At 37.6% G+C, this 17,915-nt stretch overlaps 2 protein-coding genes across 2 annotated transcripts; both read left to right on the top strand.

Moving 5' to 3' along the window:
* The first annotated feature begins 859 nt into the window (after window positions 1-859).
* LOC126588379 (uncharacterized) lies at window positions 860-5,569 on the top strand. The gene is made up of 7 exons (XM_050253466.1): window positions 860-1,071; window positions 1,353-1,688; window positions 1,972-2,135; window positions 2,451-2,546; window positions 3,336-3,592; window positions 4,549-4,769; window positions 4,937-5,569. Exons 2-7 carry the CDS (start codon window positions 1,368-1,370, stop codon window positions 5,300-5,302), a joined length of 1,425 nt encoding a protein of 474 aa, XP_050109423.1. The 5' UTR covers window positions 860-1,071; window positions 1,353-1,367; the 3' UTR covers window positions 5,303-5,569.
* A 7,861-nt stretch (window positions 5,570-13,430) lies between these two features.
* On the top strand, window positions 13,431-16,333 carry LOC126588378 (uncharacterized). The gene is made up of 3 exons (XM_050253464.1): window positions 13,431-14,042; window positions 14,127-14,294; window positions 14,609-16,333. The coding sequence occupies exons 1-3, from the start codon at window positions 13,497-13,499 to the stop codon at window positions 16,307-16,309; spliced, it is 2,415 nt and encodes an 804-aa protein (XP_050109421.1). The 5' UTR covers window positions 13,431-13,496; the 3' UTR covers window positions 16,310-16,333.
* The last annotated feature ends 1,582 nt before the right edge of the window (window positions 16,334-17,915 follow it).

Here is a 17,915-nt window from a genome sequence, read left to right on the forward strand (position 1 = left end):
CTATTGGGGCGTGTTTGTTTGACCTTCTTAGGGGGGACTGGACTGGACTACACTAATTGGTATTGTAGTCTGATGTTTGGTAGGGGCAAGGATTAGGTTTAATGGGATTAGATCCGACTCGCACGGATTAAACCCCTCGCTAGGAGTTCTTAGCGAACCACCCCAAAAACGTCTGGATTCGTAAGACCTCCTCCCTCACGTCGTCCTCCTCATCCGATTGCGCTCTTGCGAGAAAGAACCTCGGTCATCCTAGGAGAGAGTGTCGTCGACGTCCTCCTCCCTCACGTCGTCCTCCTCATCCTCATCTCTGCGTCCTGCTCGCCGTCAGCTGCATCCTGGTCGCCCTTATCTGCATCCTGCTCCTCATCTGTTCCTCTCGTCGTCCGCTCCCTCGTCTTCACGTAACAGATCTGCTCGCCCTCATCTGCCTCCAGTTGTCTGGTAAGCTTCGATTGTTCGATTTTTTTCGTCGATTTGGGTCGATTTGGGTGGATTTTTTTCGTCGATTTGGGCGGATTTGTTTTGGGTTTGAGCTTTATTTGATTCTGCAGTTGAACAAATTTTAGGGTTTTGATATTTAGGTGAAATTGAGATTAGAAATTGGGGTTTTCATAAAGCTTGGAATTTGGGGTTTGAAATTGAGATTAGAAATTTGGAATTTGGGGTTTTCATAAAGCAGTGTGTGTGTATGTAAGTATGCATTAATTTACTACAACAATTCCCTTCACTTTTGAATTTGACCGCCAAATCATCGGCCCCCACACTTTTAAACCAACCGCACGCGTGTCAACCGATGTCTGCAAGTCACGTGCGATGCTCCACCTGCTTCCTTCTCATTGATTTTCCTTCGTCCGTCTTCCCTCTGTTTCCGGATCCTGACGCTGACGGAAGTCCAACTCGAATTTTTTATAGCAAACAGAAAGTCCAACTCGAATTTTTACCCAAAAATCTTCCTACAAAGTGCATCTGATCGCTTCCTCGGAAGTCCTCAATTCCGCCAGATGCTCCCAGCCCTAGCTCCTCCGACTCCATCGTGATCGCGCGAAATCTCCAGACCGCTGAGATTTTGAGGTGAGAACTTTTTCTTTGATTTGTAGCTCAGGTTTCATATTTTTGCGATTTAATTTTGTATCGTATATGATAGTTGTGGTTAGATTAGCTTTTGTAGAAAATTCACACTGATTATTAGTGTTTGGATGGTAAGAAAATGAGAGAAAAGGGAAATTACGGAAATTCTCTATCACTGAAGTTACTGAACTGATTTTGTATCTCTGATTGAGTAAGAAACACTAATTGCACCTGGGTTTTGTTTCGAATTTGCTAAATACACCCAACCCGCCATCCGATTGCAGGAGGTTTTCCACCCGATGGGGGACACATCGCGTAGAATCCCTTCAGAAGCCAATTTGGTTATGAGTGGAAAGAGGAAGTCGCAGAATCATATAGTTGCTTCTCGTTCCAAGGGCACTCTGCAGGATGCAGTGTCGCTTCGAATTGGGAATGGCGTGGTGAGCCAGGCCGCGTTGTTTCTGCTCAAAATGGCTGCATTGGAGATAGTAAGGCGGTTCTCAAGGGCCAAATGCCCGTGGGCATGGCGTGGCTTCCAGGCTTTGCAATTTCTGTGTTACCCTCCATTCAAATGGCTTCAAAGATTTGCGCCCTTCAAGGCTTTGGTCAATGGCATGCAGGTTTGGTCATACAAATTCTTCAAGATTTTTTAAGTTGTAACCATATTTTAAACAGTCATATGGATGTATATACATTACTTATACACAACCCACCTGTCACCTCCCTTCCAAAGGGCAAAGAAAAGGCAAACAAAAATAAGAACCCAGCAAAGGTCTTATAGGATTTACATTACGTCTTCGCATTCTTGCTTTTTTGGGTATTTAGATGTAAATTTGATTGCCAAACTTTTAGACATGTATCATTATGAGGGAAATTTGTTGATCAAAAGTTTTTTGCTTCCAGGTAGTTTCGAAACCATTACTAGTGCTTTCCATTGCAACGACATTCTCTGATGAAGCAGAGCTCTTTGATAGAACCTCTGATGGCATCAACAATTCTGATGCAAACATAGAAGTGCAGTCAGAAGTGTTGTCTGAGTGTATTAACGATTCTACTTTGGATCCAAGGTAATAAGAGAAATGAGGCTTTTTTCGTTGGCATCTGCATTATGTGACACAACTCATCAATTCATTATTTGAGTATGCTATAAGGTGAATATTTTTTATAAACAAATATACAAGTTCAAGTATTCCTCGTAGTATTTAGTTCCATAACATCTTCTAGCTTTGGTCAGTTGGATTTGTGGATATAAGAGTTGTGTTTTCTAAATAATTTGTCATCTGAAATGCCCAAAAGCAATGGTAGTTGTTCACGTTATTACTGATTTGTTTTATCATGAGTTGGCTGTAGGACCTACTTTTACAGCTTTATCTAATGTGCAGGGCTCCTGATCAATTTCCTCAAAATGTAGAACCTGAAATGTGGTTGGTAGAACTCCATAAAGAGCTTGAAAGACAAGGGATTAGCTTGCCAGAAAGGTGATTTTGTGTGCCAAAAATTCCAACTGTGCATATAACATTTAGTAATATTCAAGTTTAAATATAATCATAATATATTTTACTTGATTTTATTATCTTTCTTTCTCTTAATAGTTTGTTGATATCAACCGTGCATATGACATTTGTATGCCTCTAGAATATCTTTTTGTATGTCTTTTTACGCATTTGGCTTTATGCTCAAATGAAACGGTGGGGTAGGGTTGAGGTTTATCGAAGTTACAAAATTCATCAGGAAAAAAGAAAAAAAAAATACATATGGTTATCATTTCTATATTTGTATGGATTTATCTTACGCTTTTTATCTTGTAGTCTTGTGATGAAGTGTATCCACCAGCATCAGTATCTTTTATCCATTGTAATGCATATCAGAAAAAAGAAAAAAAAACCTGTTATAATTACTTCCCAGTTGGATTGTCCTCCAGTTTGCAAATTTTTGTGTTTACAACAAGAACACTGAAAGTACAAATCCTATAATTACTTTTTCTGCTTCCTATCATCTAGACAATAATATTAGATAATTAAATTTTTTGTGATATTATAATTTTAGTTAATTAATTTTTGTGATATTATTTCATTCCTTTTCTTTGGCGGCAAAACTTTCTCCTGCATCCCTTTGTGAATGTTGTTTTCTACATTTCTCTCAAGAAAGACCTAACCTTTTTGTACCGTTCTACAAGGTCTCACCTAATGTTTTCTTGTACATGCCTATATGTATGAACTTCTTTGCTTTTTGTTGCAGCGAACCATGACATGCTAATGTTTATGCAGAATTGATAAGGGGGAACTTCGTAGGTTTTACACTGCTGCAAACGGAGACTTCTCTTGCTTGCTATCATCAGTAAAGAAGACAATCCGTTGGAGGGAGACTTATGGAATACTTTCAGTACAGGAGCTTGAGACGTGGTCAAATGTGGTGTTCTGGCATGGATTTGATGTTAAACACCGACCTTGCCTCATAGTACGACTTGGGCTAGCTTGCACTAGCTTCCCATCTCATGATAGACCTCGCTTTGCTCAAGCAATTAGTATGTTCATTTGATCCCCCTGTTACTTTTTTTTTTTTGTTTCTATCCATACAACCTCTAGAACCACTCCTATTGTTGTAAGATGGATGTGACCAGACCTACTACGACTCACTCTTGTTCAGCTCTCTGTTTATTGGAGTCTATTATTTTTCATTTAAGTTTTCTTCTTTCTTTAAGGTCAATTGAAGCATCCTACCGAGAATAAAAAACTGAATGCATAGATATATATCTGGTTCCATTCAGCCAATACTAGTTGTTGTTGCTCAAAATCGGGTCGATCTTGGACCAACTTTGGTCCAATTGTAAATCACACAAACATAGGAACACACAAGATATCTTGTGGTTCACCCCAAGTTGGGGCTACATCCATGTTGGTGTAGATCCGGTTTCTCTATGTAAAATGAGAGTTACATTGTAAATGGAGGCTTGTTGCCTTTGAGAGAGTAGAGAGGCTATGGTTTCTTCCCCTAAAATGAGGGTGAGGGATCCCTTTTCTAGGACATGGGTTTCCCTCACCTCTTACATTCTTCATGGGATAATAGTGAGGCCCAAACTATGGTACAACACAAGTACATTCCTGCCTTGCCCATTCTTGTGAATCTATAATTTGCATTAAGAAAAGGCCTGTCTATTACATTCAGTGAACTGTAAGGCTTGATTTTTGCAATTGGTAGCATTATTACATTAGCTAGCACTATATTAGAAATTTCTTTTGTTGTGGTCATGCTTGATTAGTTATTTCGGTTTCATCAAGTGTGCAATCCTCATATTCCTTGGTGCTAACGAGGAAGCCAATTTCTCACTCTGAATATGGTTTAAATGAACTCTTAAGTAGTTTATTTTCTTTCCGGTCTTGAAGAATATAACATATATGTCTTTGATCATTTTTATCTTTGTACTCATGACATCACCCTTGCATGAAATGTTCTGACAGCAATCAATGATCGTACCTGCAGTTTCCCAAGTAGAGAATGGAGTCTATCATTTGCTTGATGCCACCAATGCTCAAATTACAGTTGTAGTAGATTGTGAAGGTCTAACGCCGTTGAAAATTCCCATGCAAGTTATGAGGACCTGTTCTTCTCTTTTGCAAGATCACTTCCCCAACCGTCTTGGCTGTCTGTTTGTTATTCGGCTTCCTCCAATGCTTCGTGTTATTGCCCAAACCTTTATTCAAGTGAGTCTATTACACGCTGATTTAGGATCTGAATCTTTGATTTACAAGCTTTGTAGATTCTCTTTGCTTGTATAAAGTTCTAGTTATGATTTTATTAGTTTCAAATTTGGCACTCACTTGCATCAGCAATGCATTTATGATTAAACATGCACGTGGTGCCTTGTCAGGTTTTGAAACCTAATACTCGAGAGAAGTTGAGAATTGAAGGTAAGAGGTACCAGAAGATTCTCTCTGAGTACCTTGAGGCACTTCCATTTTATCTTGGTGGCAATTGCCTGTGCAAAATATGTACAGAGATGCAGCATCCTCGCCCAAATGAAGTTGTCAAGACACAGCTGAGAGCAAATTTGCACGAGGGTCGGAATCCACTTCCAGCCCATCCAACTTATGAGATTGCGGTTGACCCGGAAGGTAACTGGGAGCAGTTGGTGAGGACTGCCATAATTGGTCTCCTTATGGTATGGGTTTCCATAGCATTCCTTTCTTTAATCTTTGATCCTGAAAGCCGTCCCTTTCCCTTTTCATTTCAGTGAGGTAAGACCAAAAGAGCGGACATGCTTCCTTTTCTTCTCTATTTTCTTGGCACTTAGTTCTTCTCCACAGTGTGTATGCAATAAGTTTTCCATGTCATATATTAGTTGAGTAGTTCGGTTGGAGAAGCTGTATAATTAGTATATCATGAACTTTCTATATTTGCCACTACTTGATTATGCTTTAATGTGTAGCAGTTCAGCAACACTTCACTCGTCGATGAAAAGTTACATTGCATCCAATAATTTTATATCAATATTTATCTTTAAGGGCGAATTTGCACCTAAGGTCATCTGGCCAGAGGGCTTATTTTAGCCCTCTGGTCCTCCAAGATATTAATATTTTAATGAACAGTATAGGGTTATATTTGTCTCCGTCTCCAAGTGAGGTTCAAAGGGTCATAGAGTCAAAATAATTTATTATTTAAAAAATACAACTTATATGTTGTTTAAGTTTCATGTTAAATGTTTTTTTATGTTGTATAATTTTTTATGTTGGTTAATGTTGTTTTATGTTGTTTAATGTTGTTTCATGTTACTTAATTTAATTTAATGTTGTATAATGGCTTAGGAAGTTATAGGAAAAAAATAGAATTAAAAAAAATATATGAAACAAATTTTGTGAAATAGAAGTTATAGGAAAAAAATAGAATTTAAAATAAAATGAAACAAATTTTGTGAAATAGACGTTATAGGAAAAAATAGAATTTAAAAAAAATATGAAACAAATTTTGTAAAATAAAAGTTATAGGAAAAAATGAAAAATAGAAGTTGTAGGAAAAATTTTGTAAATAAAAAATAATAATAAAACTGTAAAAAAAAAAAATTCAAAGCATTCCTATCGATTATAATCGATAGGAATACGTTCATATTATTTAGTATAAATGTATTCATCGATGGGATTTTCATTTTTTCTGGCCAACCTCGGGCTGGCTGGCTGCAGCCCTCCAGCCTTTTCCGATTCCGTGGGGCCCTCTCATCCATCCCTTTTCGATTCTGTGGGCCCTCTCAGATTCCACAGCCCTCTAACCTAGCCCTCGGTTGGAGATAGTTTTCGGGCTATTTTTAGCCCTCTGGCCTAGCCCTCGGTTGGAGATGGTTTTCGGGCTATTTTTAGCCCTCTAGCCAAGCCCTCGGTTGGAGACAGTTTTCGGGTTATTTTCATCCCTCTAGGCCCTTCGGTTGGAGACGACCTAATGTTTCTTGTAGTCTTACCTGGATTTTCACTTTCGTCCCTATATTTTTTTATTGCTTGTAGTTTCGTTTTGTTTCATTTAGTTTAGTTCCATCCGTTTCTTGCTTGTAGTTTCGTTTGGTCCCTATGTTTTCACTTGCAATTTCGTGCTTGTAGTTTCGTTTAGTTTAGTTCAATCCGTCAACTACGTTGATTATCCATCTAGTTTTGTGCACATCTTTGCAATTTTTATATGTTTGTTTTTGCTAAAGACTTGAAGCACATTATTTAAGAATTATAGATCTAATTTCAGTTTTGATTCACATGCTCATAGGGTGATATGGGTTCAAAATACTGTTTAACTTGATGAAAGAATTACATGTGGCTTTTATGAAAGGGAGCCCAATTGACAATCTTTATAAAATTCTACAAAACCACTAAATTTGTTAAGGCAGCCTAATAACTTTACCCCCAAGATTGGAGCAATGAATAGCCCACTAATCTAGGCCCACTAATGCGTGAGTGAATTAAACGCACAGAGAAATGCTAAGAAGACTCAAAATAAAGCTTGTAAAATCGTTGAGTCAATACTATTTTACTCTTTTTGATATCTTCTCTATATTTCTGGTAAGTGGAAAAAAGGGCCCACATGCACTATTAGTTTATTTAATATAGGACATGCACTATTAGCTGGTACCGCTAGAAATTAATATTATTCCAATCACTACCAAAATCGTGTTTGTACGGTCTAGTGATAAATTGTTGTTGCACCCCATGATCAGAAAGATTATCGATGTTGTCGTATTTGCACAAACTATTTACAATTATTTGCGCACATCGTTGTCCACATTATCAACAGTGTTGTTACACTTACTATTTCTAAACTGTTTTTGCATGAATTATCGAAAAATTGTTTTGCATGTCGTTGTACACAACAACAACAAAGTATTTTCCCATTAAGTGAGGTCGACTATATGAATCCTATAACGTTATTGCGCTCAATTCTGTGTCATGTCCTTCGTTAAATCCAAGTCTTTTCTTAGAGTCTCTTCCAAAGTTTTCCTAGGTCTTCCTCTACCCCTTCGACCTTGGACCTCTGTCCCGTAGTCGCATCTTCTAACCGAAGCATCAATAGGTCTTCTTTGCACATGTCCAAACCACTGTAACCGATTTTCTCTTATATTTTCTTCAATTTTGGCTACTCCTACATTACCTCGGATATCCTCATTCCTAATCTTATCCTTTCTCGTATGCCCTCTCATCTTTCCTTCAATTTCGACTACTCATTCTTTGCATGTCATTGTACACATTTAAAAAAAATGGAATTGCACAACTGTTACTAGAAGAAATACTTGCAAGAAGTGTTTTTGAACAGTTAGACGACAGTTGTTCCACCCTCTGTGAAAAAGACTTAAAAGTGTTACACACACATTGGAGAAAGACAACCATCAAGTGTTACATAATACTGCTTGATAATCAAGTGTTACAGTCCGCGAAAGTGAAATGTCATTATTATCAATGAGTATTGAGTTGATACCTCGTTGTCATCTTTCAAAGAAGAAAAACATGTGACTTGGTTAATCTTTCGCACTTGAAAAATAGATGTCACATATTAGCCGATGGAGAAATTTACCTTGAAATAAAATAGTTGTTCATTCAATTAGCACCTCGCAATAATATCCTAATAGATTTAATAATGTGCAATGAAAAGCAACAGATTGGTAACTAATGGGCGCTTATGTGGGAGCACTTCTTTGAACAGTACTAGCACGTCCTCTGTCATCCCTCCTAATTGCGCTTACGACTCTATACCCCAATCCAACTTGCTTTGGCCACCGTCCCTTTTTATTCTCATGTGGTAGTACGTGAGACCATTTGGCTGTATCTGCTTTTGACTGATAGAAATCAACCCTCTTTTGTCCATCTTGAAACCCCAAAAAAAAACAATTGAAAAAGCTGTTCTTTTTTAAATCTGGCATAGGCGCCCAAACCTACCAAAATTTATTAGAAAAGGAAATTAAAAGATATATAATAATAATAATAGGTTGGGTGCGAAAAAGTAACAGGAGCTCTAAACTTACATTGGGTTATGAAAGGAATGAGAATAGAAGGAATTCTGGAATGTAGATGCCCTTCAATTAAAGGGTAAGAAGCTAGCAACTGATGATGATTGAATATTGATGGTAGTTACTGAAGTGCATAATCACACAACATCAAAACATTTGGAGGGTTATTCATTTAGTGATAGATTATTATCGGAGAAAACTTCGTTGTTGGGGAAATAACATCTCAATTTTTTAGGAATAATAGTGTGTAGAAAAATAACATTTTAATTTTTTAAACTTTTTTATAGTGGGTGGGATAATAATGTAGGTGGAGAAATAAAACACTGGGATGGTTCTAGCAACTCTCTAAAAAAAATATTTGTCACGTACCACTATGTAATTGGTTATATATGTTTATAAACACTTAATCTAATTTTGTTAAAAAAAAAAAACACACTTAGGCCTCGTTTGGCAATTCGGACTGTACTGACTATTTTAGTCAGATAGGATAAATAGTCATCGGATAGTACTGGCTAAATAATCAGGCGTTTGGTGCAATATCGAATTAATAACCGTATTATTTATACTGGGTTTGACACTCTACCAGATAAGAGGACTTGCAATTATTATTATTTGTAAGAGAAAAACTAATGATTAATGAAAAAGAAAGATGAAAAATTAACTTCAAGTCTGCAAACAATTTAAAATGTTAATTATTTTGATTTTTATAGAAACCAATCAAATGGTGGTTCCTAATAATCTGGTAAAATTAACACGCCTCAAGGACTGTGTAAACAAGCAGCATCTCAACATGTTCTAATTAACAAAAAAGGGACGACAGCGTCTGGTTCCTTGGTGCTCAACAACCCAGATGAAAACCAGGAATAAAAAGGGACGGCAACCGAGTTTCCGAGAAATTCTCCAACTTGGCTCTTCCAATTGAGTTCAGCAATCCATATGAAAGCCAGGAAAAGAAAAGACACGAGCGTGCGTTGTCGGAGAAATTGGTCAAAGGAGTGCAACCCAGATGAAACCAAGGAAACCCCAATTCTTGAATCCAACCAAAACTTAAAACCAAATTCTTGAAATCTTCAAAAAGAGAATAAAACCGATCGAAATCATTGAAAATATTGAACAAAAAGTAGATCTGATTATTGTTGCCATCACCATAGATACTGAGAAAATCATCATCGCCGGCGGGAATGAGAATGCAAAAAGGATTATGGAGGTTGAGGAAAATCGAAACGATTGCTGAAGCGGGAGGAAATTTGCGAAACCTAAGACCAAACAATGAGCGTGTTTTGTTAGCATCTCACCCAACTAATAATACCGAGCTTTTAGGTGGGATAAGAAAGCGGGCGTGAGTTGCACTAAATAGGTAGGGTCGGACAAATTAGTCGGAGTACTATTAATACATAACTACACCAAACAACCGGCTTCATATTATTAATCCTATCCTGTCCCTTCTACGAGCTGCCAAACGAGGCCTTAAATCTAATGAAGATAAGAAAGAGTATAAACAAATCTCTGAAAGAAATAATTATCCAAATAGAACAATAAAAATAAAAAAGAAGAAATCTGATCTGCTCCCGAAAGAATAGAAGAGTAAATCTAATCCTATAAACCTAGGATAGGAAACTGATAACAAAATAGGAAATTTGCTCCGAGTTCGTATGTAAATCCTAAAGGGATTAACAAAGATGTCCTCGTCGGTCACATTTGAGCTTCGACTTTTCTCACTAAAGCTTATCAATCCTCAAAACTTTTGTAAGGCATGAAATATATTAGAGCAATTTAGCCTATTTTTAAGAATAAACAGTGCATTTTTTTCTTGTTTTGCTTCTTCCCTATTGAAGTGTTATTTCACTTGTTGAGGAATGAATAGCATTGAATCCATATTAGTATTGCTGATCTTGGCTGAAGTGGCTAAAAATAGTTAGTCATTTAAAAGGGCTACTAAAAGAAGCCAAACGATTACGTATAATAGTACTGAGATTGCATCCTGTTAAATGTTGGTGTTTGGAAATTCATCCCAAGGACAAAAGGATCAGATGATTTCCGTTTAAAGTTAGGTGACCGAATAACATACACTTGAAATTGAAGATCACTTTGTTTTTTCCTTTCCCATTTCCCATTGCCATGCTTGGAAAGTTCTGTTCCTTCCACTTTTTGCAGCAACCCTTGGAAATGGACCCTTCAGATCCTGAACAGATGGGATGGCTAACGTAGGCAAAAATAGAACTGATAAATACACAACCAAACATTTTTTGGCATATCTTGATGGTGACCATATGCGTGATCCCTTTTTTCTTGTGGATAAAGCCATATTCATCTATCAACTTTCGTAATTGGCTGACCTGACTTTTGGCACGGTTGAAGGTTGTCAAATTTGTATTTTAGATTATGATTTACTTCAATATCCTCTCGTCTTCACTTAATTTGAGAAGATCTTAGATTTGAAATAAGATGAGTAAAAGATTTATTAGTGATTACTGGGTGTGTGAGAGACATATTGGTTGCTAATAAAAGTTATTTAGCACAAATAATTGGGATTCCAAATGCTAACAAGCCAAGCCCTAACCCTTCACCCACCTCAATTTTGTGTAGCTAAAATGTTTGTGACTATTGCCATAAACTAGTACGTTCTAATAAAGTACGACTCTTACAGTTATTGAACTCACACTAGTATAACAGTAGTATTCTAAGTATATATCAAACTCAAGTTACCTGATTCTTATATATAGGTATTACACTCACTCAAAATATAATAGAATGCCTAAATTTTCATATTGCTTGTACGGAATTTTTTTTATTAATGATGTCATTCAAAACCGTTCAATTAATTAATAGGTTGAAACACATTGATAAAGGAGTTTGAGACTAAATCTAACGAAAATATAATTGACTTCTTACATGTAAGTAACTATTTTTCTTTATAAAAAAAAAAATCACACTTCAGCATGTGTGCACCTTGTTTACTTTTTATTTTATTTTTTTATCCTAATTGAGTTTCTTTAGCATATGTATTCTGCTATGATTTAAAAATAATTAGAATGATCTTGTACATTTTAAGAAGCCGAATAGTGCTCTTAAATTATTATGTTTAGAGACGAAGTGGAATTTACGAGATAATGACAGGAACACAACTCACATACATAGAGAGAAGAAATTATTCCACCGGTCCTTCTTTATAGGATAATGCTTGTGAAAGTAAGTTGAATTGCATGATAAGTTTTCTTCCCTATAATTATGCTAATTATCTATCCTGACACCAGGGAGCATTACTAATATACAAATGTACAAGTCCATGGCAGAGGAGACAATATTAATACATTTTAGAACAGTGTCACCACCAGATAAAGATCAAAGTGCTGTATCAGACAAACCAAGACACACCTTCTTACGTTGGATCGCATATGCTGCGGCCAAAGTAACGCTGCTGCTACTTCCCACGAAAGGTTTCTCAACCCTACTTTTGATGTCAGCCAAAACAAAGTGCGTTTGTGGGTGTATGTACTGTTAAAATTATGTTCCCTTCACGTGCGCTAGAGTCACTATAAGTATAAATAAATATATCAAGTGTGACTGACTTACATTCGTTAACATTAACGGCTCACAATTACTTATGTACTGCTTGTGGGCGACTGATGTCAACACATATGCATATGGTAAAGCATGAATAATTGCATATGGTAGAGCAAGCATGTGTTGCAGCTTCAATGTACTTCATCTCTTTCCTAAAATTAATTAGGTCAGGCATGGTGTGCATACATAAGAGGCTGCAACTTTGCCTGTCAACTAACAAACTGTAATATTATATTTCATCAGAAGAGAATGTATATTTGATTAGCTTCCCCGCTTCTCAAACTTAACCCTTGCCTTCTGGGAAGGACGAAAATTAGGAATGCTAGCTACTGAGTGGAAACTAGGGAAACCCCACTTCGATTCTATTTTAGTCTTCATATTTGGCCACTGTTTGTTTGCTTTATTCCCTTGGATTTAGTGCTTTGGTTCTTCGAATTGCAAGACAAATTAAAGAGTTTTCACTGCATTTGTGGCTGTGGATTCTAGCTCAAGCTAAAGCATACACTCAGTATTGAACTTTTGTCCTTAATTAGGGAGTTGCAATGCCAAAGGGATGAAAAAAATCAGTTGAAAGCAGTAAAAGATTATAATTACTTTATTCTTAAGCCTGGAAACTTCTATCAACAAGAGTTATTTGATTTGCTCACAGATTATTTAGAATGCTAATTCTTTTATGTAAAGGCAACTCCAGAATGTAATGGGACATGAAGATTGCAAGTTCACATTTGACGGTTGGAGGGATAAGTTAATTATCACATCATGTTATAATCTAGTGTGATTAAAAAAAAAATTAGCATTCTACTCTACATTCACAAGCAATTCTGAAATTGATGTACACAAGAGGGAAAAGAAGACAAACTCTAATCACATGAGTCAACTCCAAAATGTAATGGAACATAAAAATTGCACGTTCACATTTGATGGTTGAAGGGATAAGATATCATATCATGTTATCATCTAGTGTGATTAAAAAAAATTCTTTGGTATTCTACTCTATATTCACAAGTAACTCAAAAGTTGGTGTACATAAGAGAGAAGACAAACTCTAATCACACGAGTCCGCCTCACAACTTGTTAATCGAGACTGTTAGAACCTGGTAATCTCTAAATTAACACTTTCTCCCACAACCATCCCACCAACCAAAACTTCAGTAGCACCATCTTCGTTGCTAGCGAATACCTAATATTAGCATCACATCAACCCATTCACTAGATTTGTTGGTCCCCATTGGAGACTTTCACGTATGGTTCCAAGTACCAATTTTGCCCTTTCCCTTCACATATAACTCCAATCTCTCCACCAAACCCTCAACCCCCCGTACTACAAATCCCTCATCAAAAGCCGTACAGATAGCTAACTAGTAGCTCTCTAGCTAGTGCAAAGCGAAACAATATGCCAACCTTTCTCGACCACACCGACCGAGCCCGAGCCATGTGGCTAACATGCCTAGCCTCTGCATTCCGTACATGTCTTGCTTGCACCATAGTAGCCCTAACCACCCTCTATGGCCCACAATCTCTCCAACGCCAAGTAGCCTTCCCGGCATTCTCTTATGTCACAGTCCTTCTCATTGCTCCTGATGCAACTCTAGGGCACACACTTTGTGGCTTTTGGCTCGGGCTCTACGCCACAGCACAAACTATTGGGCTGGCCGTGTTGAGTCTGTGGCTGATTGGGCCGGCCCGGCTTTCGACCAGCACGACCGCACTGGCGGTGGGGCTTGCTGCATTTGTGGTGGCTCTGCCTGAGTTTACTCACTTGGTAACCAAACGCATGGCACTCGGACAAATCGTTATTATGTATGTTATAGCTTATATAAATGGGGAGCATACAGATGCTATCATGCACCCTGTCCACGTCGCAGCAAGTACTGCAATTGGGGTGTTGGCTTGTGTTTTGGCTTTGTTGGTTCCCTTCCCGCGCCTTGCTTCTCGAGAGGTACTTGTAATTTACATACATCTGTGACCATTCGCATTTTGTTGTATAAAGTAAATATTCAATGTGTTTGAATATATTTTGCAGGTTGAACAAAACTCAGAGCTACTTGCCAAGAATGCTTCAGAAAGGCTCAAGATCTTTGTCAAGGCGTTTTGCGCAGAAGATAGTACATCAGCACTTGCATCAATTTCTCAAGCAAATTCCATGGCTTCCACGGCAACCAAGCTTTTCCAAACTATCAAAAGCCACCAAGTAAGTAAACCTTATGCATTAATTGCAAAACAATAATACATGCATGATGAATTAATAATGTGCATATAGTTTATAACATGATTCAACAAAGTTGTTTGGACTACATTCTCGTACCATATATATCATGTATGATTAATCAATATAGATTCGACTTTCTTATACAAGTGGATCTAACCTCTTTTAGTAACGTGTCATGTAACTTTGTGGTAAAAGTACGTAGTTCACGTTGGTACTTCTCAATAAATTACCTTTACAAATCGGTCTCTCATTTCAAGTTCGCTGATTAAATCGGAATATGTTTTTCTTCCGTCCAGGAAAGCATGAAGTGGGAGAGAGTTCCGCTAAAGTTATTTTCGAGACATGGCTATGTAAACCCAGGAGATAGATTGCAGGGCTTAGAGATACCCTTTAGAGGGATGGAAATGGCATTGACCTGCATTCCTTCATTTCCAGTTATGGTGATGAATGGAGAACTCAATAAAGATGCTCTACTTAGACTAGTAGAGCAGCACATGAGCCTAAACTTGAGCCCACCTTGTGATTCAATAACTGTTCCTGAATCAAAAGCAGAAAATGTTAGTTTCCTCCAAACACTTCAAACCATCCCAAATATCCACCAAGATCTACCCCCAATTTTCTTTTTGTTTTGTATCAATCTCCTCCAAGGAAAATTATCATCCAGAGGTAGTATTGTACGTGAAAAATTATTGGTTCACCAAAATGAAGGAGCAATTAACTCTTCCAAACAAAATGGATTGTATTTCACGATATGGAGTAACTTGTCCACCAAGGTAAGCGGCAAGAGGCTTATAGCAGCTTTCAAATGTGCACTCTCCTTGGGTCTTGCCGTGTTTTTCGGTCTGAAATACAGCAAAGATGATGGTTACTGGGCAGGACTCCCAGTAGCAATCAGTCTTGCATCAACCAGAGAAGCAACATTTAAAGTTTCAAATGTTAAAGTACAAGGGACTGTTTTAGGAACTGTATATGGAGTTTTGGGCTGGTTTCTCTTCCAAAGGTTTTTGTCAATGAGACTTTTTTGTCTGATTCCTTGGTTCACTTTCACCAGTTTTCTCCAGCGTAGCCGAATGTACGGCCAGGCGGGAGGCATTTCAGCAGTAATTGGAGCTGTACTAGTTTTGGGGAGAACAAACTTTGGTCCTCCAAGTGAATTTGCCATAGCCAGAATCACAGAAACCTTCATTGGATTATCGTGTTCGATTATCGTTGACCTATTATTGCAACCCACAAGAGCTTCTGTTCTTGCAAAAGTTCAACTCTCTAGGACTCTTGGGACATTGCAGGAGTGCATCAACTCGGTGAGTCTTCAATCAGGAAGAGCCAATTTGGAAGAGAATCAAAAGAGACTGAAAATGCATATTGAAGAACTTGGGAAGTTGATTGGAGAAGCTGAGGCGGAGCCCAATTTCTGGTTTTTGCCTTTTCATAGTGCTTGCTATGGAAAACTCTTGGGGTCTTTCTCCAAAATGATGGACCTCCTAGTTTTAAGTGCTCATGCTGTGGGATTTCTTGAACAAAACTTCCAAAGATTTGAGGCTTCATGGAAGGACATTGGACATGCAGTGGATGGTGATCTTGAAAGTTTCAAGAAAATGGTTGACTCTTTGATAACATTTTTCAAGGAGGTCACGTCGATAAAATTAATCTCAGTTCTTGATCAAAAGAGTGATATAGCTCATGATCTTGAGTTGGGAAAATCTCGAGCCCCGAATATGTTTGGGGTTTGCAGTTCAGAGGATGAAGAGACAGATAAGATTATAAGTTCTTATCTCCAACACTCAAAGGAAGTTGTAGAGAAAATTGATGCTAAAAGTGAGGAGCTCAAGAGCCAAATGGTTTTGTGTTTAAGTGGTTTAGGGTTCTGCATGAGTAGTTTAATAAGAGAAACCAGGGAGATTGAAGAGGGAATCAAGGAACTTGTTCAATGGGAGAATCCCTCAAGCCACATTAGTTTGTATGAAATCTCTTGTAAGTTGTATGATTTAAAGAAATAATGTGCCTATGGCCGCATGCATGCACTATCATTAGTAAGAGAAATGACAAGTTATTCGTTTGAAGTGTTTTTGTTGAATTAAGTCATCAATCAGTCTATTTAAACATAAAAAACTAAACACACTCACTACTAAAGGTGGATTTTACTGTCAATCTTATATCATGCATGAAATTGCAATCATTACATGAACGTACCCTATTTTTATCGCAACACAAATTAGAATGATCAGATCAAATGATGAGTTTCCCATTAAAGATTGCAGGCGTGCCATTACTCGGCTTGGAATAGCTGTTGAAGATAATTTAATATGCCAAAAATAAAAGACTTTTAATCAAAACGACTGTGCTACAAGAAAAGTGTTAGTGTTTAAGTGTTTTTAGCTGAAATAAAACATTTCAGTTTACCTGTTTTAATTATAGCCTTTGGATTACATTCCAAATGGATGCTCTAGATTAAGTGAGAGTTAATGATATAGAGTGACAACTGTAGCTATCTCATAGGATAGATGAAATGAATGGTTGTGATGTATTTTCTCTGATATGAGAGAGAAATGTGCTAATGCTCTGTAATGTGAGTGCTTTCGGTAATGTCCATTCGATTGCCAGAAAGAAGAGAAATGAAACTTCTTGTTCACTCATCTTTGTGAATACTCTCTGCAACTCCTTGTTTTCTTTTATACAAGAAAGCTCCCAAAACAGCATAAAATCTATAAACTAACATGGCCTCAGAGCTTGGTTGCATCCTCTGCAACTGGGCGTGAATCTGTGAAGCTCACAGTGAAGAGCTTGAACTGACCGTTGAGTTCTCACTGAAGAAAACGCGGAGAAGAAAGTGTAGTGATCTTAGATCTCGTCTCACATGGCTGGATCGAGTGGAGCTGATCTTCGTGCACCGGTTTTCAATGGTGAAAACTTTGATTTCTGGCAGATTCGGATGAAGACAATATTCCGATCGCACGAGCTATGGGATATCGTCGAAAATGGTGTCGAAACTTCGACGAAGAAGGATGAAGAACTTACTGTAGCTGAAAGCAAGTTATTGAAGGAGAATATAGTCAGAGATGCGAAGGCACTTGGAATCATTCAAGGCGCGGTTTCGGATCAGATCTTTCCGAGAATCGCAATCCAAGAGACTGCAAATGCTGCTTGGAATGTGCTGAAACAAGAATTTGTGGGAGATAAACAGGTACGGGCTGTGAAACTCCAAGGCTTACGCCGGGATTTTGAATATACTAGAATGGGTGAAAATGAAGCTTTCTCTGCATATCTAGTTAGGTTATTTGATTTGATTAGTCAAATGAGAAGCTATGGTGAGGAGATAAGTAATCAGAGAATCGTTCAAAAGTTGCTAATAAGTTTACCTAGGTCCTATGATAGTATTGCTTCTGTGATTGAAAATACTAAGGATCTAGATATTGTTAATGTTCAAGATGTGGTAGCTATTCTCAAAGGTTATGAGCAAAGAATTGATCGGCATGATGAATCTCATACTGAGAAAGCATTTGTTAGTCTCAGTATTGCTCCAAAACAGAATAAGTACAATGGGAATCAAGGGTTCAAACCACAGAAGAATTGGAAGTCTAAATGGAAGAAAGGAGATCATAGACC

This window comes from Malus sylvestris, chromosome 11 (genome assembly GCF_916048215.2).
Source record: "Malus sylvestris chromosome 11, drMalSylv7.2, whole genome shotgun sequence".
NCBI classification, from domain to species: domain Eukaryota; kingdom Viridiplantae; phylum Streptophyta; class Magnoliopsida; order Rosales; family Rosaceae; genus Malus; species Malus sylvestris.

Coding starts and splice junctions, on each gene's coding strand:
- LOC126588379 (XM_050253466.1), top strand. CDS start 1,368: ATGGGGGACACATCGCGTAGAATCCCTTCAGAAGCCAATTTGGTTATG. Junction 2,547..3,335: donor GGGATTAGCTTGCCAGAAAG/GTGATTTTGTGT, acceptor ATGTTTATGCAG/AATTGATAAGGGGGAACTTC. Junction 4,770..4,936: donor TTGCCCAAACCTTTATTCAA/GTGAGTCTATTA, acceptor GTGCCTTGTCAG/GTTTTGAAACCTAATACTCG.
- LOC126588378 (XM_050253464.1), top strand. CDS start 13,497: ATGCCAACCTTTCTCGACCACACCGACCGAGCCCGAGCCATGTGGCTA. Junction 14,043..14,126: donor CGCGCCTTGCTTCTCGAGAG/GTACTTGTAATT, acceptor TATATTTTGCAG/GTTGAACAAAACTCAGAGCT. Junction 14,295..14,608: donor AAACTATCAAAAGCCACCAA/GTAAGTAAACCT, acceptor TCTTCCGTCCAG/GAAAGCATGAAGTGGGAGAG.